This window comes from Falco naumanni, chromosome 1 (assembly GCF_017639655.2).
Source record: "Falco naumanni isolate bFalNau1 chromosome 1, bFalNau1.pat, whole genome shotgun sequence".
Lineage (NCBI taxonomy): Eukaryota > Metazoa > Chordata > Aves > Falconiformes > Falconidae > Falco > Falco naumanni.
In genome coordinates, this window is record NC_054054.1 from 18,514,282 (window position 1) to 18,542,264 (window position 27,983).

At 41.1% G+C, this 27,983-nt stretch overlaps 1 protein-coding gene across 5 annotated transcripts in view; it reads left to right on the forward strand.

The window, feature by feature from the left end:
• The window catches only part of LIN54 (lin-54 DREAM MuvB core complex component), a 41,524-nt gene extending 13,950 nt beyond the window's left edge, over positions 1-27,574 (forward strand). For 3 of the 5 annotated variants that reach the window (XM_040583352.1, XM_040583360.1, XM_040583357.1), the window contains 13 exons: positions 1,950-2,677; positions 8,246-8,366; positions 11,670-11,815; positions 13,331-13,486; positions 15,811-16,027; positions 16,747-16,820; positions 16,970-17,167; positions 18,995-19,086; positions 20,341-20,412; positions 22,831-22,933; positions 23,105-23,242; positions 23,990-24,192; positions 24,768-27,574. In XM_040583352.1, coding sequence (XP_040439286.1) covers positions 1,985-2,677; positions 8,246-8,366; positions 11,670-11,815; positions 13,331-13,486; positions 15,811-16,027; positions 16,747-16,820; positions 16,970-17,167; positions 18,995-19,086; positions 20,341-20,412; positions 22,831-22,933; positions 23,105-23,242; positions 23,990-24,192; positions 24,768-24,969 — 2,415 coding nt within the window. In that variant the 5' untranslated portion in view covers positions 1,950-1,984 and the 3' untranslated portion in view covers positions 24,970-27,574. The remainder of the gene's footprint in view (positions 1-1,949; positions 2,678-8,245; positions 8,367-11,669; positions 11,816-13,330; positions 13,487-15,810; positions 16,028-16,746; positions 16,821-16,969; positions 17,168-18,994; positions 19,087-20,340; positions 20,413-22,830; positions 22,934-23,104; positions 23,243-23,989; positions 24,193-24,767) is intronic. The other 2 variants (XM_040583372.1, XM_040583366.1) reach the window with 2 other exon arrangements.
• The last annotated feature ends 409 nt before the right edge of the window (positions 27,575-27,983 follow it).

Consider the following 27,983-nt stretch of genomic DNA (forward strand, 5'->3'; position numbering starts at 1 on the left):
AAACATTGAGGCAATCATAATTTGGATTGCACTTGATCGTAGGAGTCAAACTGCTGGATCCAAGCCCCTTGTGCTTGTCAGTATAGAACAGGATGGTGAGGTGTGTGTTGCTTTTTTTGTGGTGGTGTGGGGTTGTTTGTCTGAAATAGTTAAAATTTATAAGATCTAAGATGCAAGCCCATGCGGGTTGATGAGGAGATGAGAAAGTGACACAGTTCAGGAGATCTGTTGGCTTTAACACATGCTGAAACAGTCTGCTTTTACTAATCTGATTTTTGTGTAATCTTGTATTTTGTATATGCAGTCAACCAATTGGACTTTAAGACAGCAATGCAATACTGTTACTAATGTGTCCTTAGGAGTAAGCTGTTTTGTCTAGTGCTAATTACCAGCGCTGACATCACAGCAAGCTGTACTGGTATTGCTTTGGGAGAAATGCTTTCCAAAGGAGGTATTTCTGGCAGTGACATCAGATAACTTGGTATCTTTAAGTGCCTGCCAATAAGTTGAGCTCTGTGTGTGTTTGACCGTCTGTCATCTGAACAGGTTCTGTCACAGCTTGGGCTTCTTGAGTGTCATGGCAGTTTGATATGCCTTGTACTCTGAGGTGAGGGGGATCAGCATGGCACCCTTGACAATCAGGAAGCCATGGACTGCTCCAACAGAGCCTCCTGAGCTTGGCAGGGAAACTAGGTAGATTATAGTAGGATTTTCTTCCCTATCCTTCTACCTTACGAGCAAAATGCAGCTGTCCTGTAGTTTGGTGTTGCGCAAAATGGAACCACAATGACTCCAGAGTAATCTATTTCACCTTGGCATTTGGGCGCTGGTTTTGTGGCATGATTCCTTAATTATGAATGTTGCTTAGTATGAATAACTCAGCTCTTTTTTTTTTTTCTAGCATGTAGGAAATTGAAGAGGACAAGATCCTTTCAAATTCAGCTTATGAGTACTCAGGGGCGTACTCACCCATCCAGTGCCCAAGCATGCTGATTCGGTCAGCAAGTGGGGAAAATGCCTTATGAAGCTGATCAGTCTTCAGCTTCTGAGAGCGATATAGATTCGGTGGGAATGGTAGACGAGACAATTCCCAGCAGTGTCTTCAAGGTTTCTCAAGTGACCAGTGACTCTGGCCTTGAATCTCACTGTATTATTATTTTTTTTAATACGAATCAGTTGCTCTTACTAGGCAGCTTAAAATATTCTATTTCAGATGGGGTGTTTCATGTTTAGAACATGCTTCAAATTAATCATGAATTTGGGCATTATATTTTCTTGTGAGTATTGAGGGGGGAAAAAAGATTGAGCTACTCTTTTCACAGCCAGCATAGAGGAATTGTCTGCCTAATTGGAAGGGCAGGGCTTTGGCATGGTCCTGGGGTAGGTGGGCTGTTGATTGAGCTTGTGGGATTGATAAAGCCCATCACTAGACAGCTGTTCGTTTTTCTGAGATTTCAAAAATAAGGATTTGGCAAAGATGAACCCCTTTAACATCTGGTACAGATAACAAGTCTCTTGAGGCAAGATAACCTGCTAATCAATGTTGACATGTATGAGAAAAGCCATTATTGTCTGTTGGATATTTAAAGCTGTTTAACTCCTGCTTTATATTTCAGTAAGCTTAAATGTCTGTGAACAAGGTGGCTGTGTCTTGGGAAGGAAACACTGCTTCTTTGTGTACTGTGTTGTCAAGAGTGGACTGGTAATACACAGCAAGTCAGTGTCTTGATTTGATGTCGCTGGATGATATAAATTCTTACTGAGAGTAAATTCAGCTTAATATGTTATGTTTTGATAAATTTTTTTTGTGCTATCCCTTCTGTGCATGCACAATACCTTCAACCTAAAAAAAAATATCTGCTGCTATATTTTCTTTTTTGGTAATATTATTTATAAAACTTTGAAAATGTGTGTTTTCTGGAAGCCAATAACTTTTTAAAATATTGCAGTACCTGCTCCAGTCATCACTGCCACAGCTGCTAAAATGGAGGTGGTTTCAGCAGAAGTCAACAGCTTGCTCCCTGAGGAAATAATGGACACTGGTATAACCCTGGTGGAAGATGACAGCATCGAGGCAGTTATCGTGTCGTCGCCAATCGGAGATTCGATTCCCATGGAAACAGAACTGGAAGAAATAGTGAACATAAGCACCACCAGCAACTCCTCAGCTACAACTACAGCCGCAGTCACCACAGAACCACTTACTGCACCCAGCAATCACTCAGGCGATGCAGCAGTGAACACCACAACCCCAAAAACTGATGCAAATGCAGTTGTAAAGCCTACTTTTCCAAGTGGTCTCCATAAACTTGGTGCCCAGACCCCTGTCACTATATCGGCCAATCAAATTATTCTGAACAAGACCGCCGATATTAAAATAGGCAATCAGAGTATTAAACCGGATGGACAAAAGCTTATTGTAACAACTTTGGGCAAGTCTGGCCAACCTATTGTGTTAGCATTACCCCACAGCCAGCTCCCGCAGGCGCAGAAGGCCACGTCCCAGGCCCAAGGCGGAGACTCCAAGGTACAAGGCCAGCAGATCAAGGTTGTTATCGGAGGTCGGTCAGAAGTGAAACCTGTAGTTGGTGTCTCAGCTTTGACACAAGGAAGTCAGCTGATAAACACTGCGGCCCAGCCTTCTGTTTTGCAGACCCAGCAATTAAAAACAGTACAGGTAAAGTGAGTGTATACTGATGAAACATCTTAAAAACAGTTTTGTTGCTGCAACAGTTGTCCCTTTTCTTCACTGATAGACACACGGTTGCTTTCAGCCTTTGCATTTATTCTTTGTGTTAAAAAACAGAATGCTGCTTCTAGCCCATGCTTTCATCTGTGGATGCATTTACCACTTTATGCCCTTTACCTCTAGCTACTGTCTAGAAACCTAAAATTTGCCTCAGAGAAAGCAAGCTATTAAAATTCAGTAAATTGAAGAGAATCTTCCCATTATTTTCATTTTATAAAAATAAATCCTACATGCTTTCAGGAAGATTGAATTGAACTCTCAATGCCTATTGTTCTTAATTCAAAGTGTATGCTGCCTTACTCTTTTACAAAAGAGTGGCTTCTGCCTGTTACATTTAGTTTGTTTAAATAAACTCTGTGAAAAAAAAACTTCGAGAATTTGAAAAAGAACAATGACAGTCATGGTTTAACCGTAGCTTGTAAAGGTATATCTTGTCTGCCTCAAATCTACTTAAGCTTGTTGATAGATACTGATAGATTAGACACGAATGTAAGCTGGACACTTAAAAAACCTGAACAAGGTTTTGTTCCTGTTCTGTGGCATGGATCTTGAGGTATTTGAAACCACAGAGAATCTACTGGGGTCTGAAAATCTGTTGAAAAGACTTGGGTTATGACCCAAAGGGTCTGATTTTTCATTTGCTGTATGGCAGAACAAAATGTGAGTGACTTTGTTCTAGTTGGCAGTGAGGCAGAAATAAGACCTCATTAAAGTGAAGGAAAAGTAGAACTCAATGCAGGTTATGATGTGAAAATATTTATTTTACAGTCTAAATTGAACAAGAAATTAAACTCTAAGCTGATAAAAATTAATTTGCTGCACATGGCAAATTAAAAAATTTTAAGCATGTTATTAGCTGAATGGTAAGCTCCCTGACTAGTATTTCATGGCAAGCAAATGTGAGCAACTCTCACGACTGTTTTAAAGCTGCAGATGATCCCTGCACTGATTTCTGCTTTTTCCTTGTTTGTTGCTACATCATACCCGTGGAAAACATGTTTAATAATGGCTGTTTGAAACATACTCATTTTCTTAAGCGGCTTTTATTTTTGTACCTTGATCATTAATGATATGGTTGTCATTATAGCTTTCAAAAAAGCCTCTGCCCTTGACTCAGCATAGGAACGTTTAAGAGTGAATTAGTTCTTGATACTTGGCTTCAGTTACTGCAAAGTGACAGAGGAAACTGAGGAGAGTGATGTGCTCTTGAGTGCATGAGATGACCTGTGCCATCAGTGACTGAAACACAGTGCTGCGGTGATTGACCTCTGCTGTTTCTCATTAGGAATTCTACAGGTTTCTTAACAGAAGCAGTTACAAAGTCACTTGCATCCATTTGTAAATACAGTTAATAGCAGTTTGAGTATATTTTTCTTGTGGTCTCTTTTTATTAAGTCTTTGCTTCCATTTGCAAAACAGATTGAACTGTTAACACCTTTTTTCCTATAAGGAGAGGAGGAAGTACAAATGAAAAGCAAGGCAGCAATGTTCAGTTAGTTATAAGTATCCAATACTGCAGAGAAGATTACATTAGCACTTCCCAGACAGTGCTTTTCCCTTTAGAGTAGCGGAGGGATATATGAGGCTAGGCGAGAGATTCATGGTCTACCCTATCATGAGTCTAATGACAGGGGAGTTAACCCATGCCTGGAGTCTCTGGCTTAGAAAATGAAGTCATGCATTTACCCCATCGTCTTGAACAAGCCTCTTAGCCTTTCAGTGAGTAGAAAAGGAAGCTGTGAATGCCACCCTGCCTCCCAAGGGTCTTGTGTAGCTTATCTCTTGTGGCTTTGTGAATCAGGTATTTCACATGTAAGGGCAGCACAGCAGTTTGACTTGGTAGAAGTGAATTGGTAAAAGATTAGATGACAAAGAGCGCTCGTCAGTTCTCCTTACATCCTCCCTGTCCTAGGGGCTTTGCAGGTCATTGGAAAAATTCAGTTAGCTTCGCAGTAATCTTAATTGTGACATTTGAAATCTCAGCACTTGAGAAAGGGCATAATGGATAGAGCAAAATGTTCCTTGGAATCCTGACTGCAGTTTTAGAGGTATGAGGCTGTGAGGTGTAAAATGTGGCAGGACATTGGGCTTCATCTATGTCCAGAGGATTGTACTGTCCATTGGCAGCTTGTCCTGATTTAGTTGAAAACACTTCCCAGGATGTGTGGACAAAACTACTAGGCAAGTGCATCTGCTTTCAGGTTGTGGGTCTTGCCCGTGTACAGGCTTAAAAACAGTGATGTGCTTACTGGTGTACTGCTTCAGTCCAAGTGCATTAAGCAAGGGTTTGGCCTTGCAGAGGACTCTCAACCAGATGTCCAGACCTGTTGTCATTGCTGTCACTAAGCTAGTCTAATTTGAACTTCTCCTGATGTGGTAACTGGCTTTGTGTTTCAGCAAATAAATCTGTATGTCCGTAGCATTGTTGCTGCCATGGCAAGACAACTGCTAAGCCATCCTTGTGGCTTCATCTCATCGTGGAGAAGTGACCTCATGCACTCCCTAACCTCAGAGCAAACTCTCATTCCAAGCTCAGTTTCTTCATCTTCTCTGAAGTACGCTGTTCTCCTCTTCTATTTCTAGAGTCCCTGATTTTTCATGTTATGCCAAATATGAATTACATAGGGTGTGGCTACATGGACAAGCTCCCATGATGTCCTCTAGGGAGTGGATTTTTATAGTATGTTAGCTCCTTTGTGGTAGCTGACTATGTGGGTATTCAGTCCTGCAGTAAATGCAACGTATGTATGTGCTTTTTTCTATATGTATGGAACTCTGTTTGACCACTGAAAACAAAGTCTGGCTGTAGAAACTTGCCTGTTCATCTTGTTTACTGGAGAGTGATTGGAAAGACACTAGTTGACCTTTTAAATAGCAATGCAGATAAATCTGTCTACTTCCGTAGGGGGAAGAAGGTTGGTGTGTGCTTCTAAATACCATAATTTTCTTGTGGAAATTTCCTGTTGCCCCAGGAAATATTTTTCACTTTATTTCTAAGTAACTCGCAGGGAGCGTGCTTAGTTTACACAGTCAGAGGAATAACATTAAGCTTCTTGTAATTAGTACAGGCCATGGCAGAGTGCTCTGGAGAACTTGCTCTTTCTGAAGCATCAAAGGGGCAGTCTGTCATGTTGACTGTTTTCTCTGGCTTCTCCAGTCTCTTCTGAAATGGGTAGCTGGTTTCTCACCGATAACTAGAAGGCTCTCACTTCTAGATGCCTAGAAGATGGCTAGGGTTATCAATTCTAGTGGCAAAGACTAGAGTGGCAAAAACAGGAGTTCATGGCGTGCACCTGGGGGCCGAGGGCTGTTCCTCACCTATAACCAACCATGTTTGAGTTTTGCTGTGTTTCCTAAGCCCTGAGGGATTTCACTCATTTGTTAGACCACTTTCATAGAGAAAAAGTTCACCTGAAAAGCAAGGGGGAGTTTATCAGTAAAGGATATTGTAAGTTGAGGCTGAGGGAAGCAGGGCTACTTGCATTGACCAGCTATAGTTTTAGGATTTTTACGGTTTTTCTGAAATACTTCATGCTGACAGGTAGCTAGTATTTTATATGTATTCATGTAAGTCATTTAAGCATGGTTATTGACTGTTGCTGGGAAATGACTGCTGTTGTCCAGAGCTGGCTGTTCCTGCTGGATAGTGATCATGTTCTGAGCCAGACTTTGCCCTCGCTTCAGAGTAAAAGCAATAGCAGTTCAGTTACAATAATACCTTATGGCAGGATAAGATTAATTTCAGCAGAACGGAAATCTCAAATCAGGCAGATGAAGTGTGGGGCATTTATCAGAAATTAAAAGATGTGCCAATTTACAAAAATAATAAGATACATTACAGATAAAATGCCTGCTCGTCTGTCAGCTTGTATGTGCTAAGAGAACTGAATCCCTGAGGTGTTAAAATGGCTTTGAGTTGAATTTGTCAACTGGGCTATGAATGAAGTTTTCTTCTTCAAACAACTTAATGTTTCAAATGAGGTCTGTTTTCTGGCACTGCCCAGTGTCAGTGTCGCTCGTTCCTGGCTTTCCTTGGCTAGGCACAGCTCAGGCACGCAGGCTGGAGTCTGTGTGCCATAGCAGGGGGGCTCTGGTGTCCCCAGCCGTGTGTGTGTGCTGCTGGAAGCTGGAACAGCCTCATGTGTGTGCTTTTTGCAGGGCAGCTGGGGAATTCGTTAGGTGCTGCTGAATATTTCAGGTGTTTTGGTGTTACTCTACTGTAAAGGAGGTGTTTTCAGTCAGCAAATTCTATAAATAGGGTTTTGTGTAGGAAACCATAACATCCAGCCTACTCAATTCCTTCATCTAAGTACTCGTAACTTTCTCAGGCTGTTAAAAGTAGCTGTCATCTCTGTATCTTTGCATGTCAGTCAGATTTCTCCAGCTAACTGCTTGAGTAGCAAAAGTGGCTCCCCACAGAGACGCTAATGTCATGACTTCCATGTGGCTGGAGTTGGTAGCTGGTGCCCAGGGGATGTGGCTGGGGGTGTGTGCGGAGGAGAGGCAGCATGGGCCTGACCTGTGGGGTGGGTAAGTGTAAGGACTTCATTAATGTCTTGCAGTGTGCTCTTTTGGACTCGGGGAAGATCTTAGACATAGTCCACATCTGTAGGCAGCCTCTGCAATCAACAGGCTTAAATAGTCTTTAGAAGAAGTCAGCCTCTTAATTGAACTATTTACCAGCTGGATGCTGATGTGTAGGAGCTATTAGGATAAATACATCTGGTAGTTAACTTCTGTCAGTATGGAAAAGGGGAAAAAGGCTTGTTTAAGATGTTAAGACTATAAAACCCTGCTTATAAAGATTTCAAGTTTATCAGTGTCATAAAGGTGCACATGTATGTTTCTGGTCCAGCTGTGTTTTCAGAGGCTGGATCATGGAAGGAAGAAAAGACTCCTTTGGGCCTGGATGTAGCAAACTGATTTCTTCTTGGCTGGTGTGTACCCAAAACTTCCAGGGACTGATGATCCACCTACTTTTTGAGAACTGTGGCAGAAAGCTCTTTCCCCATTTGCAGGATAAAAGGATGCTGCTATGTCAAGAGTAGGTCAAGAGATATTTCAGAGTAGTAGTTGTTACATTTAAATCACTGGAGGAACACAGTGTGTCCCGATTGGCTGGAAAAGATCTAACCTTTTTTGAAGCTTCAGATATTGAGAGCTCTGTGTTTAATTCTAACATTTTGGTCTAGACCCAACAGCATGTAAGAAATAATTATAGCATCTTGAGGATGAGGTATGTTTGCACAGAGAGAGATATCTTACAAAAAAAAGCTGTAAGGGATTTGGCTATCCTGCTTTGGTGGTTATTTTTCTAAGTGGCATGGATGATATCCTAGTTCTCTCCATAGAGAGAAATTGAGATGAAATGTGAGAAGCAATTATTCTTCTGATTATGTGTGCGAGTATTGTCCTTTTTCTAACATATTTAACAATACGATAATTTAGATCAAAAATGCTCAAGTTACTTTAGATCTCTTTTCCTCCATCTTTCAGATTGCGAAGAAGACCCGAACCCCAACTTCTGGCCCTGTGATCACCAAGCTGATCTTTGCAAAACCGATTAATAGCAAAGCTGTTACAGGGCAGACCACTCAAGTGTCACCAGTCATTGCAGGTTGTACTACTTTGACTTGTTTTGCTTTACCATTTTTTAAAGGCTGTTCAAAGAGATGATGATTGTAGAGATCTTTTGGTCTTGATGATTTTACTGTAGTTTCTGTTGAAGTACCTCAAGCAATTGGAAAAATAAATCAGAGTATTTTGTGGGTGGAAGCAGATAAATGCAGTTGTTGGTACCTTTACACAGTGTTTGTTTAGAACTATATTTGTGGTTGTAGAGTTTGATCATTTTGCTTTTACTGTAAGATGATTTTGCTCTCTGGATTTTGGTGAGGAGGAACAAAAACACCTCACAGCCAGAGAAAAGGCTGCTTGATAAACAGAAAGTATTTGTAGATACATTATATAAATACACAGGGGGAAAAGGAGACACATGCTCTTCTATTACTTTAATCTGCTTACAGTTGGACAATTGAATACATGCAAATAACAGCAAAAATGCTTGAGTAACAAGTGAATAAAGCTGTGTTGTTTCTGTTAAGTTGCTCACTTCAAAAATAAGCATCGCAAAAAAGTAATTAAGGCAAATATGAAAGGGTTTGTGTCTTTGGAAAACAAATCTGTTTGTGTCCTTTAAACAACAGAATTAAAGAAAAAAATTCACAGTGTGAACATTTGTTTATTCTGGCAGTGGGACTGATGTGTCCCTTGCTGAATGCATCATTGCATGTATGCAAGTAACATCCAAGATATGTAAATTACCTGAAAATGATGAATGTAGGAAGCCAGTCATCTTCAGAGCTTTGAAGGATATCTTCAACTGCTTCCAGATTGACCAACCCAAGTAGGCTTAAAATTTTTTCTACATGTTTAAACAAATTAGTTAAGCCTTCACAGAACTGGGACTTGAGCTGGTTTTAAAAAGAATGCAACAGTGTCCTGTTTTCGAAACTTTGGTAAATACAAGTGAATGGCACATAACTGAAACACAATCTTTTCCTTGAGTTGTCAGGCTGCCTGCACCCTGAAGCCTGATTCATGTTTCAGATGAAAGAGGGATTCTCCATCCTACTCCCTAGTTTTAGCTCTTTCTCAAACAGTTCCCTATCATACATACAGACCTGTGAATAAGATTGTTCTACTGTTTATAAATATTTACATTAAGCTGTTCATGTGTGTTAAAAAAAATAAACAAAAACCACCCAACCTAAAACGATTAAAAACCCCAAAATAAGCCACTTGCAGCTGCATTACATTTTCATCTAGCAATACATGAAAACTGGTAAACAGTAAGGAACCAAAACAAAAATAATAATACAACCAATAGCATATGTTTAAGTTTGCTGTCTCCAGAATGAAGGGAAAATGTCCAAATCAAAACATACCTACATAATGTTGATAAACAGATATGTTACAAAATAAACGAACTTCCAGTTTTTAGATCAGTATGTTGGAAAATCAAGACTACCTCTCCCTCAGCCTGTGAGAGAATCATCAGTGGGAGGTGAAGATGCATCTCTAATTGAGAGGGAAGTCTTTGTAAACATCTGCCTTTCCTCTCACCATCCCAAACAGCCAGTGCAGCTTGCCAGCTTCGAGAGGCTGGCATCATTTTGGGGAAGGTGTAACATTCAAGTGTTGTGTTTTGATGTTTATATATGTCTGTTTATGAATCTGATAAGTATTTTTAATTGCCTGGGCATTTCTGGAAGCTGAGGTGGAAGTTTTAAATTTAAGACTTGTCAATATAAGCAGCCAGATTCTGTTTAGGAAGTTGATGCCAGGGGGCACAGAGGCCATGTAGTGAGAAAGGGAAAGCTGTCACCAGGAAAAAACAAGCTCAAAGCAGTGAATACTGGAGATGATAGAATTCCTACAGACTCACATTTTTCAGGTTGTGTGTGGCTTTAGCAGCTGCTAGCAACTGTCTGTGCTGTTACTTAGACTGTACGAAAGTGAAGGTTATTTTACAGCACGTAGACCTCAGAGGAAGGCAGCTTGCCACGAGGACGCTTTTTCTTGTTAGTTCTACTTGACTTCTCATGCCACTGGTTTGTGCTGGACAGAAAAGTCATGCCTGAGTGTGTGTGTGTGTTTCTTATTTTGATAAATGTAGTACAAGAAAATGAGTGACTGTTGTGGTTTAACCCCTGATGGCAACTAGGCACCACGCAGCTAAAAGTGAGAAAACTCAGTGGTTGAGATAAAGACAGTTTAATAGGTAAAGCAAAAAGCCACGCACACAAGCAAAGCAAAACAAGGAATTCATTCACCGCTTCCCATCGGCAGGCAGGTGCTCAGCCATCTGCAGGAGAGCAGGGCTCCATCATGCATAATGGTTACTTTGGGAAGGACAAAACACCATAACACTGAATGTCCCCCTCTTCCTCCTCCTTCCCCCAGCTTTATAAGCTGAGCATGAGGTTATATAGTATGCAATATCCCTTTGGTCAGTTGGGTTAGCTGTCCCAGCTGCGTCTCCTTCCAAATTCTTGTGCACTTGTACTTTTTTTGCATTTGTACAATTCGTGTACTCACAGGTGGGGTAAGAAGCAGAAAAGGTCTTGGCTCTTCACAAACACTGCTCACCAATAACAAACATAATCAACACTGTTTTCAGCACCAATCCAAAACATAGCCCCTTATTAGCTGCTATGAGGAAAATTAATTTTATTCCAGCCAAAACCAGCACAGTGATAGAGAAGCTATGGCAGAAATGAGTGCAGTAGAGGAAAAGCTCAGTGGTCAAGCACTCTTTAGAAAGAAACTTATAAGTATGGGGAAAAAAAAAACAAACCAAAAAAGTTCTGAAGGCTGATTTCATGATTTGGAGCTGCTGGTTTTGATGTTTAACCTAAAAAACCCACAACTAAGAGTTGATCTTGGACAGACCAAACACCTTTTCCTTGGTCACTGTAACACAGCTCATTTCTGATAGCCAAGGTTTTTAAAAGGAAGTAGCCCCCTGCAGATGCTCGGTTTCTCTCTATGTTGGCAGCAGCCCAGGGAGTTCCTGGGGAACTGCCAGCTGGCTGGGTGTTTGTGCCCAGCGCATGTGTATTGGAGGACTGCACCCCTCAGGATGCTGTCCTGGCTTCAAGAATTTTCAGCTGAATGTCACAGAAAGCTCGATGTACATTTCAGCTTTATTAAACCTGAGCAAACTTTTTATTTGCAATAATGCCAATTATTTTCTTCTTTGTTGCTAAATCTAACTTAAAGAATACCAATGTCCTTCCTACCAGGTAATATGCTATCAGAAGTAGGGATCATTTGCACGATATGCAGAGAAAACTTTGCTTTAAAAATTAACATAAGCAGGGATAACTTGAGTTGATGGTATCTTCCTTGTTTATAGGTAGGGTTCTTTCACAGTCTGCTCCAGGAACACCACCAAAGACAATAACAATCTCTGAGAGTGGAGTCATTGGATCATCTTTGAGTACAACAACACAACAGACACCGAATAAAATAGCTATCTCCCCACTCAAATCCCCTAATAAGGTAAGGACCTGCTTTTGGCTACAGCCTTCTGTCTCTCCTGCCAGCTGTCTGAATGGAGCTCTCTGTGTCTTTGCTACAAGCTGTTTATGATCCTGCCTCTTCAGTCTCCATTATGCATCACAGTGCTCTGTGGTAATGGCCTAAGCTAGGTTTTTTGCAACTGGTTCCCTTCCTGTGGTTTTAAGTAAATACGCATTACTGCGTTAGTTTCCCATTTCTGCAATTTCTTGCCATTCCCTAAGCATCCATTGCAAGAGCAGCTGTTTTCTCTTAGCCAAGTGCTCAAACTAATGTCTTCACAAGATGTTAACAGGTTGTTTAAGAGGAGATCTTGATGATAATAGATCAGCACTTACTAACCATTGCCTGCTACTGTATAATTTAGTCTTCCTTAACCGCGTCTGCAGTAAAAATGACATTTGCAATGGTCCTTGAAAAATACAGAGCTGGAGATGAGCACAGGTGGGCAACAGATAGAAAAGGTAACTCACCCATCGTAAGCTGTGTTACAGATGTCGTGGTGATGCTTCTATTTTAGACTTGATAAAATTGTCTTGAGAAGAGAAATATTGCTGGAGAGATGAAGAGTTGGCGTGCAAGATGCATAGCACGTGCAAACTAAGTATCGTGTACAGAAACTGGCATAAGAGTAAAGAGTTCTCCTAGTTTGGCCATGCTTTAGCTATGTAATCTTATAGAAATCGATAGGGGACTCTTGTTTGAGAATTATTAGTGAGGAAAGCAACATGAGGAAGAAGTAAAAAAAATACAAGTCTAGAATCAAAATTAGCATCAAGTAGGGGTAAAAAGGCTCTTAGGGTTACATCTTGAATTTGCCGTAGGTGAGTAATTGTAAGTATCTTTTAAAAGCAAATGGTTTAAAAAATTGGAAGTTCTCTTAAAACACAAAGAAGGGAGTTTAGAACAAAAAGTAGAAAACCAGCCTTGGAAAGGGTGTGGCTGTATAGAGTACAGTACTTAAACACTACATTCTGCTGAAATGCAAACAGAAGACTAGATCTCTAAGGGAATCTGGAAAGTAGATTTGAAAATACTGATGTTCTTGTAGTTTGGCTGAATCAGTAGTGTAAGGTGAGATTTTTTTTTCTTCTTTTCCACAGCTCTCCTTTAAAACTTCAGTTTATGATTAAATAGTCATAGTACTGATTATAAAGCTGCTATTCAGAAAATCCTTCCTGACAATGCTCAGGCTTCAGCGGGCTAGTTTCCTTAAAAAAAACAAACAAACAATCCAAAACCCAGAAGCTGTGCTAGCTTTCTGCAGGGGCTTTTTGTTGCTGGAAGCGAGCAATGCCTTGAAGTTTCTAACATGTCTATGTGCTGTTGTGGCGCAGTTGGACCCATGTGAGTTGTGACTAAATACAGCACTCTTGCTCACAGAAAGAACCCTCTGTACTGGTGGAGAACTGTACTTTCATGAGGAGGGAAATGTATATGTACAGGGTCTTGTATCCTCCACGGAGATTTAAACTGCTTCTTTGTTTTGCCAAGCAGCTAGCAGTGGTGTCAGTGGCCTCCCAGCCTCCCAACTCCCCCCAGAAGACGGTGGGCGTCCCACTGAATGTAGCATTAGGACAGCAGATCCTCACAGTGCAGCAATCAGCACCCTCCTCCCCTGGGAAGGCTATAGTCAACCACACAACCACCCAGGTACAAACTGACTTTCCTTTGTCTTCTAGAGTGTCTCTGTCTCATCGCTTGCGGGAAACTGGGAGTGTTGAACTGCAGATTGGCAGTGGTCAGTCCCAAGGTGTTCTTGTAGTGGTGTTTCCTTGAGAATTGGCAAGAGCATTGCCCCAAGGAGCGTGCGCTGCTTCAGTTGAGAGGTGCAAACTGTTGCAAGCCCATGTGAGGGCACGCTGTTGGAAATCAGCTTTCCAATCTGGAAAGCACCACTTGGTGCAAGTTCTCGTCTCCGTATACTGAATCTCCCAAATCATCTGAAGGGCTCCCCATGACACGAGGAAATGTTCTTTGGGTGGTTTTATCTCTTCTACCAGTGTTTCTGTGCCACTGACTAGGGCTATTTTCCAGGCGTTTCTGAGGTTTGCAACAGTGGAGTTCATATTCTTGTGGTAGAGGTCTGCATAAGCAAGACACCATGGTCTGAGACCTACAGAGTTAGAAATTGTTAATTTCTTGTGTCTCATTTCTAGAAAAATATCAGGGTTTTCCATAATACCTTTGATAAATTGGTTTGCATTAATGAATGACAAGACAAGACTGACCTTGATTACAAACTACAGTTCTTACCTTTTTCCTCTTTTGTAATCTTGGGTGAATCTTCTTCTATCTTAATGTATGTATTCCCATTTTGGTAAACATGAGGGGGTGCCTATGAATGTAAATAACCAGAGTGGATATAGCAGGGAGTGGACACAGTTGTATGTATGCCACGACACCAGAGACTTGGACAAATTGTGCCAGTCTCGTCTTCCTGATACAGGTGATAATTGGAATGCTGATATGGGAACATCGACACCAGCACGATCTGAACATATTTTTTCCCCAGGGTAGAACTGGCGAAATTGTCTTTTTGAAACTGTTGTTAAATGGATAAGTTGCTCTAATGTGAGTACCCTAAGTGACAAAACAAATATGGCTGTGGGGTATACATGCTGAGTTCTGATCCAGAGCTATCTGGCACAACATAAGGGTTTCACCTGTCTTCACTGGGCTCAATATGCCCTTAGAAGAACTGTCACATGAATGTCAGTTTTTCCAGGTGTTCTTGGATAGCGGCCACTAATTTGTGTGCTAGAGGGAACTTTGCCCATGCTGGTCTCCCTGTGATAACACTTAGGCTGTGACTGCTTGCAGATAGTGCTTATTTTGAATTGCTCTGGGTTGTTGAGGTTTTGGTATTTTAAAAAAATCCTGCAAAAACATCGCCTTGTAAAAGACTGGACTTATATTTCCAGTGAAGTATGTGCAAATTGAGACTTCATTTGTGTAGCTGCTGAAAGCTGGGGAGCTGTGAAAATGCTCTAGTAGGAAGTCACATAATACTATCAACCAAATTTAATACTAAAACTTAATGCCAAGGACAATTATATGCTTAATACTGATACTAAAAGATACTGAGAATAAAAAGCTAAGCTCCAAAAGAAGTTAGATGGAAGGAGAAAAAGGAGGAATAAACCAAGGTTTGAGGTTGTCAGCAAGGCTGGAAAAAGAGGCTGCTGTCAAACTGGTAGATTTATGAATGTGTATAAATAAAATAAGCACTTGGTTGTTACCAGTTTGTAGTTTGAGAGAAACTGGGAAGATGAAATCTGGCAAATTCCAAATGTACCGTTATTGCAGCTGTAAGGTAGTACAGGTCTACTGAGCTACCTTTCATCTTTTTGCTTTTTTTCTTAACAAATTTTTTTTGCTGTTCTTCATTGTTCTTGTTTCTTTCATTTCTCAGCTTGTGCTCTCTTTCTCATGTCTTCAGTTATCAGTTTTTGGACTCTGTTCCATTTCTTTCTTAAGGGCTGCACAGTGATTTCTGTGTATTAGTTGCAACCTGTTGTAAAAGGACGTATCTGTACGCACAGAGATAAATCACACCACAGTCCAGTGTGAACAGTTCTGCAAGTTGCTACCTTGTGTTTTTATTCGTAGGAATATATCTAGGTTGATTTGTGGCTTGATTTTGAATACGAACTGAGCAATGTTCTCTGTACTCCCCCTGAAGTGTTTTGGCAGACGTATCTGAGGGAGTGGACTGAGTCACCCTACTCATGTAAATATTTGTTTACTCTGTTGTTTGGTGTAGAGCATTCAAAATGGAAGTGAGTTTGCTCTGAGCTGTTGAGAGACATTTAATCCCTTCACATCTGTTTTACTTTTGAAAACAAAAATGGGGATAACTGAGTTGCTTCTCAAAGGATTAAAGAGTTGCTCACTGACAAATTGAGGAATAAACACGCTGATGTTCTTTCTGCCTTTGTACAAGTAACTTCGCACTGTCTGTGTTGGCTTAACAGGCTGTGAAATCAGCAGTGCAGACCATTACTGTAGGAGGAGTGGGTACATCTCAATTTAAGACGATTATTCCCTTGGCAACTGCGCCCAATGTTCAGCAGATTCAGGTACCTGGAAGCAAGTTCCATTATGTCAGACTCGTTACTGCCACAACAGCCAATAGTTCAACCCAATCAGCCAGTCAAAATCCCAGTACGAATACACAGCCTCTTCAACAAGGTAAGTGCTAGTGCTAATGTATTATCTAAAGTAAGTTTTTATGGCTTTTTTTCATGTTTGTTTTATAAAGATTAAAGTGAGTATGTAATAGAGATCAATCAAGACTGCCAGATGTATTTGGTGTTGTGGTAGACTCCTGTAAGTTTCATATTCTACTGTTACATCTGGTTTGTATGTGGAAATGCTCCTCTGTATGTGTCAAACTGCAGGCCCAACTACAGAGCATTCTTGGAGCAGTTTAGATTGCTTTTCCCTAGTTTACCAGCTTTGTGAGTGACTTGTGGCAAGTCCCAGATCCTCTGTATGTATATCCTCAGTACAGCCCACAAACACATTGCCAAAATTCCTGCAACATGAAGATCCTTCCACATAAAATGCTTTAGAAGCACCAGATGTTTCTGTCTATGCTTTCCAGACCGGTGATGGAATAAAGGATTTCAAACCAAGCTGTGGTTTAAAACCCATGTCCAGAGGAGCTCTGCACCCAAGCTGGCTTTTCAGCCGTTGCTGTGAAATGTATTTGCACAAGAGTGCATGCATCTTTGTTTACAAAGGTGCTCTTCAGACATAAATGCTATGTGCCGTGACTTTGGCCAGTTATTCTCAGCACATAGTTACAGTATTAAGTACCTTTGTGTTACATGTATGTGAAATTCTGGAGGACTGAACTGTGGACTTTGAATAATGTGTGCTAATGTGATGTTGTTTCTTGATGCTAGCAAAGCCAGTGGTGGTGAACACAACCCCAGTGCGGATGTCTGTTCCCATAGTGCCAGCACAGACTGTGAAACAGGTGAGCTAAATGTAAAATGCATATTCTTGACTTATTTTGGCTGGATGGAAAAAAATCCAGTTTCAGCACTGTAATGAAATGTTCTGTTAATAAAAGTGCATTCTGAATCAACAAAACACCAATTTCATAAAGACCTCTTTTGTCTCCAGGTGGTGCCCAAACCGATCAACCCAGCTTCCCAGATAGTTACTACTAGTCAGCCCCAGCAAAGACTTATTATGCCAGCCACTCCACTGCCACAGATCCAGCCCAACCTCACCAACCTCCCACCGGGCACTGTACTGGCACCAGCACCTGGCACAGGAAATGTTGGGTATGCAGTCCTTCCAGCTCAGTATGTCACACAGGTACGGTGTTAACCCAAAGACAAATAAGGAAATAGTGCTGTTGTGGAATGTACTACCCTCTTCTTAAAGGTCTTGCTCCCCAACTGTCACTTGACATTAAGAGGACAAACAATTTCTTTTGGGGATCCTTGGCAGAACGATGACAGCACTAAACTGTAGTTACGATTAAAGCTTTATTTTCTTAACAGGATTTTGTGATTAGCATAACGTAGAATTTATAACCAGAATAGCACAGCTTTTCTATAAACAGAATCAGGTAGTACCATTTCACAAGTAGCAGTACAAAATCTATGATACAACTTAATTTCTAATCACCTAGACCATCTGCAGATCAGGCCAGATCTTAGTACATGGCTTGTTCTATCAATATAACAATCATAATCTAGACTCAAAAATCATATAAAAGAATACGAGTCAGTCAACCCTTGGAGGAAGCAGATGTCAGTGGAGGCATCCCTGGCCACCAGCGGGCCACAGGTCTCACTCTCCCGCACCAGTTCTAGTCCAAGTTCCTCACTTAGGACTTGTAACTGCTTTATTTTATAGACAGTGCTTTGTGTGCTTCCCTGTTCTGTGACAGTCATCACCACCACCTGGTTGGCCAGGCGCCTGAGACTTTCATGGTCAGTAAAGAAGTGAGTAACCAGCCTGGTGCCCAGGAATCTTGAGGCCAGTAGTTAATGGAAGAAGAAATCTGTTTGGTTGCTCTATGTGGTTCATAGGAACTTCAGGGCCTGATAATGAGGAGAAAGGGAACAAATATGTGACCTGCTTGGACACAGAGAATGGCTGCTTGCGTTTTAAGATGGTGTTAGTTATGCTAACCACATTACCAGGGATCAGGAGCAGGTGGTACAAGTCACACCAACCAAGGCCTAGGAATTAGTTTTTTGCTCTTTGCCAAGATCTGACCAACAGTCAGAATGAAAAGGAGAATAAATGAAACCTCCTGCTGAAAGCTGACCAGCCATTCTGTACAAACAAGGATTCCTGTCAGCGAATGGCACTACTGGTACCAACGTAATTTCTTGGTTCCCTTCTAGTTTTGTCACAGCTGCAGTTTGACCCTGAAGACTCTTAGTGTGTTCTTCCAGTCCACTTCCACAAATCTTACCTTAAACTAAATCCATTTGTTGGACCTCTTCTCAGAGGTTTTGTGTTGCGAACACAATCTGACCTGTTTGACCTGGCCCCACTAGGTCCACATCTTGCTATGTGCCGATCTGTCTTCAGAACCTGTCTCAGCAGGAGAAAAGAGCTGCACATAGATAATATTAAAGAAGGTAGCACAAAACAGTGTCGTTTGGAAGGTTCTTACAAGTTTTTGGGGGTTTAGCGTGAAAAATAAACTGTGGGTCCAGGTATGCAGAGAGGTTGGAATGTAAATCATTTTAATTGCTTTTATTTAATTCCGCAATAAGTGCCTTGTATATATTAAGGAAACTACTGAAGTAATTTGTGCAGGAAGCAATCCTACTTTATTAGGAGCAGGGTTGCTTAGGAAAAGAAGGGGGGAAATGAGCATGTTTTTAGGAGCTGGAAGTGTTTGTGGGCTGACTACTTCTGTATGTGATCTTTGTGGTGTTTGTATGGCTGTAGACACTGTAATACAGAACAAAAATATTATCTAAAGAAATGTTTTTATGCTAAGTATGGAGGCAGGAGGTTGCTGCCTGTTCCAAGTTACACAAATGTCTAAAATTGTGCTTTACAAGCACCTTATTCTTATAGTAATATCTGAAAAGCTAATTAAAAGACTAGCTACACATCCTCTTGTGTATGCTTTAATTTCTTTCATGCTATGCATTAACCTTTTTGTTTTGTTAGCTACAACAATCATCATATGTATCTATAGCAAGCAACACTGGCTTTACAGGGACGTCTAGTATCCAGTCCCAAGCACGGCTACCATTCAATGGGTGAGTGTTTTGCAAAAAAACCCAGAAACATGCATTACAGGCTACTGAATGAGCATCTTCTTTCAGTCCCGTTACCAGGAAGGATGGGAGCGGAGATGCTTGAGTTCGGGGGATTTTTCCAAGAAAATCTGGTATACTGTGGCGTGGTTATTACCTCTGACTAAAGGACATGGATCTGTCTGACGATTGAGCCAGTCTCTTTATCAGAGCTGTGTTTTCCTTTCTGTTTTTCGAACCTGTGTAGCAGGAAGTTGACTTGGAAGCTCCCTGTCGCTCAGTCTTCATTTTGCATCAGCATCTGGGAGCTAAAGGCCTCGACTGTTTCTGAACATTGCTGGAAGGAGGTGCTGGACAATTTAAGAGCTAGATGCTTAGCATCTGCAGGCACCCAGCTGAACAGCAAAATGGCACCAAAGCCCAAAATGGATTTTGATAGGAGGCTTTGTTTTTTTCAGTCTTGTATTTTTCCTTGAAGGATGAAAATAACAGCTAACATGTATTACTTTCCCTTTGCCAATCCAGCAGGCTTAGCTGTTCTGCACAGTCCTTTTGTGTTACTGTTTGCTGGAAGCTATAAATGCCAAGGTGCTTTTTGTTGCTGCAACCTCAACTGACGCAAACTAATCCCAAATCCAGATGCAGCTATTCAAACAAATGGGTTTGATTTAATCTCCCTGGTATTACGTGCAGAAATTGCTGGATTGGGATGGAACAAATCTCATCAAAAGTGATTAGGGACACACAGTCTGAGTTTTAAGAGCAGTTAAAGACTGTCTCTTATATAAAATTTATCTATAAAATGAATACCATGTTTTGGCTTGCTTTTCCATTATTCCATAGCTTTTTTTTATTATTTTTTAATTCCAACTAGAACAAAGGGAAAGGCACAAGCATGTTGTGTGAACCTTGGTTGGATCTAGTCCCCCTGCATGTAGAAGGGTTCTGGAGAAGTTTTCTCTGGTTCCAGTTTTCAGTTATGATCTTTCCTCTAGCTCTAAGTCTCATTTCTACTTCAGCCGTGCAGCCAGATGTGCAACAAATAACCCAGCTCTTGCTGGGTTGGAAAGGCACTATATAAAGGCACTCTATATAATACTTACTTAAACACAGTCAGCCAGAAACCTAATGCAAGGGGAATATAATGATTTTTTTGAAGTTCTTATTATGAGCTATTTACTTGAATTTAAAATAGGAAAAAATGGATAAAATGGATAAAAGTGTCCGTGTATGTAAATGCACTTTTTTCCCCCCCAGAATAATTCCTTCTGAATCTGCAAACCGCCCCAGGAAGCCTTGCAATTGTACTAAGTCTCTGTGTTTGAAATTGTAAGTACAGCTTGGGTTTAGTGGGTTTTTTAAGCCTTATTTTTGACATCACAGATTTATGCCAATTATCAGAATATAATGTTGTTAAGTATTTCAGAAAAGTTATGTCTAGATGCTAGTTTAAGGTTGCTGTTGATAATGTTGTTAAGGTTGGGGGAGATGTTGCAATGCCTGTGCAATTTTGCATCTCCTGTGAGCTCTGTGGACCCTAACGTTTGATCAATTTCTAACTTTGCAGCCTTGCTGTGTGTTGGAGCCAATTCCACTCAGCAGCTGTAGTTGCATCGTTGTTGCTATAAGTGAAGCAGCATCCCATAGTATCATCAGTGGGCATTTACTATACTTTGATGAAGCACATCAGTAATACCATGCTGTATCAAATACTTCAGAAAAAATGGGCAGTGTATCTTTTAAATGACTGAATAGGCAAGTGATTCTTCACTGATAGGTCTGAGTCTGTCACCCTCATGAGATATTTTGCTCTTCCATTCAGTGTCTTTGTAAGAATTTGACATAAAAGCATTTTAAGCTGAGGAGATGCTAAGTTTCCTTAACTTGAGGCAAAGTCAGTTTACCAATTTTGGGACAATAACAGGAGGAGATACTGAAATTAATCTGTGGTTCTCTGAATCGTAGACAGTGGTGTGCTACTCAAAAAGAAAGTGATGCAATAGTATCTAAACCCAAGTTAAGAAGTATATTTAAACTTTTCAGCTTGGGTTTCTTTTCATGTAATGCACCCCACCTCTATGTGGGGAGGTGTGCCCTGTGCTTCCTAGCCTCAAAATTGTCTGTTGCACAGAAGACATTGGAAATGGGAAGATGTTGTAGATGTTTTTTCAGATGTTTTCAACATACGTGACTGACTTCATAGTGCCAAATATATGTTAGGTGCTTAGGATTTTCCACTTGTTTTAGTCATCAGCACCTGAATGCTCTAGAAATTCTGGGAGAACAATGGCATTGCTGGTGATGCCTTGCACCTTCAGAATGCTGTTTGGAAATGAACGTTTCTTGTAAGTTACTGTAATTGTATCTTTAAGTGGCTAGGCATTGGTGCAGAGCAAATGGCTAATTCGCTCTGGCAAAGGTGCTTTCTCACTAGTAAAACCTTTTCCTGCCTGAAAGGGGAGTTGCTTTTTCCCTAATGAATGTTGAAGGTAAGCATGTAGCCTATTCTACAAAGAAGAGAACTCGGAGTAGTTGTATGCTCACTGATGCTCTGGGCTGATGCTGGCACTCTTTGTTTCGGAAACCAGGACCATTCCACTACTGAATTTCAAACAAGGCAGAAAGGAGAGCTATTACAAGTTGAAAAAGCTTTTCATGTGGTTTTATCCCTGAGACCATTCAGGATGCTAAAAATCACTCAAATGCAGTTCAAGAAGATGAATAGTTGTAGTGGACTCCAGGGCAACCCTAATCTAGTTCTTGTAGTGTTACCCAGGGCAAGCCACAGGAAGCCAGTTTTGCAGGGGGTTTGGGCTCCTTAAAGATGAACGTATGCTCCCAGCAGGTTTTGAAAAGCAGCTGAAGAGGATCCGCAGTTTCTGTCAGCTATAGCTAGAGGTGGTACTGGAAGCATTGAAGCATGGCAGTTTGTTGTGGCCCAGAGCCATGTTTGAGCTGGGGATGAATGTGGTGCTTCCACATATCAGACCGATGGGATGGTGAGATCATGTTTTTGGTGAGAGGTAGCAGAGGTACATAAGAGGCCTGGCAATGTGATTGGCTTTTCGTGTCAATATTCTGGTTTTTATCCACATACTTGTCCCTTTAAAAAGTTTCTGATAACCACAGCTTTATCCTCATTCAGGTCCTTTCCCTCATTACCTGTGCTTCAAAGCCTATGAGGTGTACCACTCCTTACTCCTTTTCTGTTCTTCCATCCCTGCTTTGGTGAACTCTGCCTCAGTTCACAGCTGCAAACAGTTTATGGGCAAAACTAACAAAAAAAGACTCGTTATGTTAGTCAGTTTGCCTGTTGATTGGCAGTCCAATCGCTTGCCTTTTGTTTCAGCTGTATGAGAGCTCCTGAAGGCCGGCTTGAACTGGCAGGGCTAGGAACTGGCTGCGAGATGGGCTGCAGCAGGATGGCCCTTAATATGTGGGTCAGCCACCCAGGAGTCACCCTAGAAAAAAGCGTCATTAGCTTTTCTTGCTTCTGTGGGGACCTGTGCTACGTCAACATCAGCTCAGACAAACTCTTGAGCTATACCTGTGTCTTTAGACAGCAACTAGACCTGCACTGGAGGATTTAGGCTTTGCAAGGAGGCTGATACCACTTGTACATGTGGAGTTGAACATAGGGTGGCCCTTACCCTTATTGGTACATAGGTGTATCACCAGGCTAGGAACTTCTGTTAATGATAATGTAATAGACATGTTTACAAATGTCTTCTGCATCTTCTGTTTCAGGTATTGTGATTGTTTTGCAAATGGTGAATTCTGCAATAACTGCAACTGTACAAATTGTTATAACAACCTGGACCATGAAAATGATAGGCAAAAAGCAATAAAGGTGAGGGATGAAAGCCACTTAGCTTGTATGTTCTGAAGCTGCGGCAGGGGACAGAGTGGGTGTATAATGCCCTGATCTCCTCCCACATGTGCAAGGCTGAAGTTCTTTTATTGCACCTTTAAATTCTGCTCCCCACATGCAGTGACTGACCCTTTGGGTCTGTGTTGACAGGCTTGCCTTGACAGAAACCCTGAAGCCTTCAAGCCCAAAATAGGAAAAGGAAAAGAAGGAGAATCGGATCGAAGACACAGCAAAGGGTGTAACTGTAAACGCTCGGGATGTCTCAAAAACTACTGTGAATGTTATGAGGTATGAAACATTACCTCATCTTAAAGATACTGCCTTTTTCCCTTTAGTGCTGTGACTTTTCCGACTTGCTTTGTCTCTTTGTATTGCTATAATGTTTTCTCTTCTCTTCTTTTCTATTGCTATGATTCTTTCTCTTATTCCAGCGGTTTGCACATAGAAAGACATGTATATGGCAAAATTGATCACTTATGTTATATAAGTTTAAGTTTAAACTTATGTTTAAACTTATGCATATTTTATATATGTATAAACATAAATTTATTTTAAATGTAGCAACTTTGAACTCAGGCTTGGATTTGTCCTTTACTGAACAGCAGTATTTCCTAAAGAAATCTACTGCACCAGGTCCATTGGAGGATTTGAAACAGCACCCCACAGATGCTCTGGGATAGAACATGTCTGTGACAGACAAAAGCAAAAGCTGTTGTTGCATCAGCTAACTAGTCTGTGCATGCAGAAACAGTGGCAGACTGACCTTCCTCATAGCTCAACCACCTAAATTCCACTGGAACATGTAGGTTGTTGAAGAAGGGGATGAGTGGGAAACCACTGGTTTGCATTTGATTCAAGTATGCATTCTGGGAAGGCATCTCAGTTTGAGGTGAGAATTTAGAGAGGAAACAGCTACTTGGGGGTTTCTTCTAGTGGCTAATTGATAAGAGATTAAAGATCTTCTTTTCGTTGTGGCTTGCCATAAAGAGAGTCAAGGGTGCAATGGGTTTCTCACGTTTTGTTTGTTCCTTTCAGGCAAAAATCATGTGTTCTTCCATATGCAAATGCATTGGCTGTAAAAATTTTGAAGAAAGCCCAGAGCGAAAGACATTGATGCATTTAGCAGATGCTGCAGAAGTTAGGGTCCAGCAGCAGACAGCTGCAAAGACCAAGCTATCTTCCCAGATCTCAGATCTCCTGACAAGGCCAACACCAGCACTCAGCAGCGGTGGTGGGAAGTAAGTTAATGCAGCACCCTGTTTCATTTGCTTCTAACGTATTTTTTCTGATGTACGTGACCAGTATGTCCCTGTCATTTTTGAATGTTATCTGTGTAAGCTGTAGAAGCGGGAGCACACAGGTGAATGGAGCTTTTTGTTCACACAGCCGTGCTTTCTGTGGAACCTAGGGTATGCCAAGCTTAGCTGTGTTCAAGCGTGTAACTAAGTGTTGTCTTCTTGTGGTTGCACATATGCTCGCAGAAAACATGAAGTACGAGTGTCACATTTACTGACAGAATGTAATTCTTGAGCTACCCTTATAGTAAAAGCTGGAGAATTGTTATATGTACCTGGGCATTTCAAAGCCTATTTCAAAATCTACATCAATAGAGGCAGGCACCAAAGCACAGTGGCCCACCAGTTCATTTGACTGTAACTCTGGTTTATTCACTCCCTGTTAGCTGTCTAAAGGCTCTTGGAAGCAGTGATACAGATGAAATCTCATCAGTCCTCGTACTAAACAGTTGCCCAGCCATGGAGTTAGGTGTGTTTTGTGTTTTTGCTGAGAGCGAGTGGATCTTTCTTTGTTTCAGGCTGCCCTTTACATTTGTAACCAAGGAGGTAGCTGACGCAACCTGCGAATGCCTTCTCGCACAGGCAGAGCAAGCGGAGAAGATGGGCAAGTCAAAAGCTGCAGCAGAGCGCATGATACTGGAGGAGTTTGGACGCTGTTTGATGAGAGTTATTAACTCTGCAGGGAAGTCCAAAAGTGACCCTTGTGCCATGAACTGCTGACTCGTGCACATGAGCCATAATGAGGCGGACTGAACAGAACACTTAAGGCACAGGGACACTTTGGCATAGAGGATTTAATAATATTTGTTAATTTGGTGCTTGTTGTAAATTGACATGCGTAAGATTGAAACAAGAAAATCTTTTATAACAAGATGTAGAGCCTTTTAAATCTTAGCTAAATCCTCTTCTACTTAAGACAATGCCTAAAGGTCAATTCTTCTTCCTGATGTACAGCTTTTACCTTGGATTTCTAAATAATTACATGTGTTCTCCCCTTTCCCCCAGAATAATTGCCTGGGGCATATATAAATTATTATAATATATATTATTTACAGTGTATGAAGTTGCATCTCTTTGTGCATACAGGAAAACACAGCTGTCAACAGCCAAGCAACTTTTGGCAAACAGGTCCATAATAAGGAGGTACCAGTGTATCCAAGATAGTTCTGAAAGGAAGTGTGTAAAAATGAGCATCTGAATGGAAGGCAGTACTTGTGTTTAGGAAATGACACAGCATGTTCATGTAGTGCACAGAGCACTGTGAAATACACAGGTGATAATACAAAGGAGCTGCTTGCAGATTCTCATTGGAGCAGGGCCCAAGAAACTTAAGAGGCAAAAGGAATTAATGGGAATTTTTTTAATAGGAACATGGCTGAAAGCTGAGATGTTTCTTAAGATGGAGCTTGAAGGCTAAGACAGACAGTGGCCTGTTCTCAGGAGTGAAGAAGAGCAGCCACGCCACAATGCCAGACTGTTTGCCCAGTGTTCGGTGTTACCTAAGCTCTTGCTTAGGTGAAGCTTGGTTTTTCAGAGGTCTGCAGCAGCCTGATCCCTCACTGGAGGTAGGGCTGTGCAGTCCATTGTGTTTTCTAGGATTGAGCTGTAACCCTGGAAGAGTGTTAAGTCTGAGAAGCCGAGGCCATGGGAGACAGTGGAACCACAGTTGTTTTAATGAGGACTTGAAACAATCTGCATCTGAATCGACTTGCAAACACAGGTAGGGATCATGTTCAGCCTGGCTGTGGGTCTTCAGGATGCTGCTTCTCTGTGTGTTGGCAATTTACTTGGGGTGTAAGGTTTTTTTTAGTGTTGTCTAGAATGACTGTGAGAGCTGTGACCGGAGAGGATGCTAGCACAGAATCAGGATTGCTACCAAAACAGAGGCATGGATCATTTTACACACAGCAAGGGGGGCAAGGGGAATCAACTATAGCTGTGTACAGACTAGGGCAGGGGATTTTTTCAGTATTTGTTACAGGCAATCTCAGAATACATTTTTTGATAGTGGAACACATTTGCAGAATTAACCTGGTAGGTTACTTACTTACCTACCATGAATATCCATAACCATGTTTAATCACAGGCATTTTTATTAAGCAGTGCAACCTGAACTAGCTAGGTTTTTCCAAAAAGGATTTTGTATTCCTTGTGTAAAACTTAATACAGAGAAATGTATTCTGGAGCTCTTCCTCCAGGTTTTCTAGCAGGGCCAGGCCGGGGAAAGGTAGGGGCTAGGCAAACCAGCAGCAGAGCCAAGTTCCTCCATGCGTGATGGCAATGGGATGGGAGGATGCTTCCACTTCTGTCTTCGCCCCACAGTCCTGCACACTGAGAAGGCCCTTTCTCTTCCACCCTTCTCTGTTGCCTCCTCTAAATGCCTCAGGGGCAGAAAGGGCCTGGGAGGTGGCCAGCAGTGCTGGCGGGTCCATCGAGTGGCCATTGCAGGTTAAGTTTTGACCTGCCAGTCACCATCTGAAGGGCCCTGTCTGCTTTTAACATCTCCCTGAGCATAAATAGCAAGTGTGTTTTTGCAAACCTCTGAAATGGGAATCCACCTCTTGTGTAAGTAAATGCCATATTTTTTCTTTTTTTTTTTTTTTTTTTTTTTCATAATTAGGACTTGGATTTACTAAAAAAAAATCAGTGCAGTAACTTTACATGTAGATAGTGCGGATATTCAGTTTACTTCTAGTGACCTAATATAGTATGTCCAGTAAGATTTGTATAAATGTAAATTAGTGTAAGTGAATAAAGTAATACCTATTTACGGTATTTTTCTGATTGCAATATGCCTTCTTTTGTTTAGACTTCAATCCATGTTAATTTTGTAAATATTCCATGTCTTACTCTAAATTGCACCTTTTGTGATGTGTATTTATATACAGTGTGCAAAAACACTTGTGAGATTTAGATTACAGTTGTAATTATGTATGATGATATTGCTTGAGAATATTTTGCTTGTAAAGACTTTGAAGGTGCAATCAAATGCTCTTAGTTCTTCTATTTTGTTTTGAACAAGCTTTCTCAAACATTAAGCTTGGATTCCCCTCTCCCTGGTGTAGAATGTGTGAATTGGTTTTTGTACTTCCTTGGCCATTTGCATCAAACTGCTGGACAAGACTTACAGTCAAGTTCATTCAGTTGCATAAAAATAATTGGGAATGGGGCAAGGGTTCATTTTCTAGTTCTGTTTACATCTGAAAGTAGAAAAATTAAATTTATATTTACTAGACCTATTCAAAGAATACACTTTTCTATATTGTACAAATAAAACAGTCAGATAAATCACAAAGAAAAATAAACATTTATACTATTCTGTAAATACGATTTTTCTGCACGCCTTTCCTTCAGCACTGACAAATATACACAGAAGATTCTCACTGAAATATCAAAATAAATCCATTAGCACTAGGCCCACTTCTGATGCAAGTACGGGCTGGCATTTTCAGTACGAGATGGAATCCTACCAGAGAGAAACCCGTGGTTACTGGGTACTGTCATACATAACAATTCCTGGCACACTGTGACATGGCCAGAATGTGTCAACCAAGCCAACACCAGGTAGTTGAGCCCACATGATGATTTCTCAAATTCTTTTAAACTCTTTAATGAGAGAGCATAGGGTTTTTTCAGTGTGCACTGGCTGGACAAGCGTTAGGCTTGGACTGAGCAGAAAGATGTGCAAGGCCATTCTGCAGCGCTCTTGGAAGACAGCAGGGTACTACACAGGG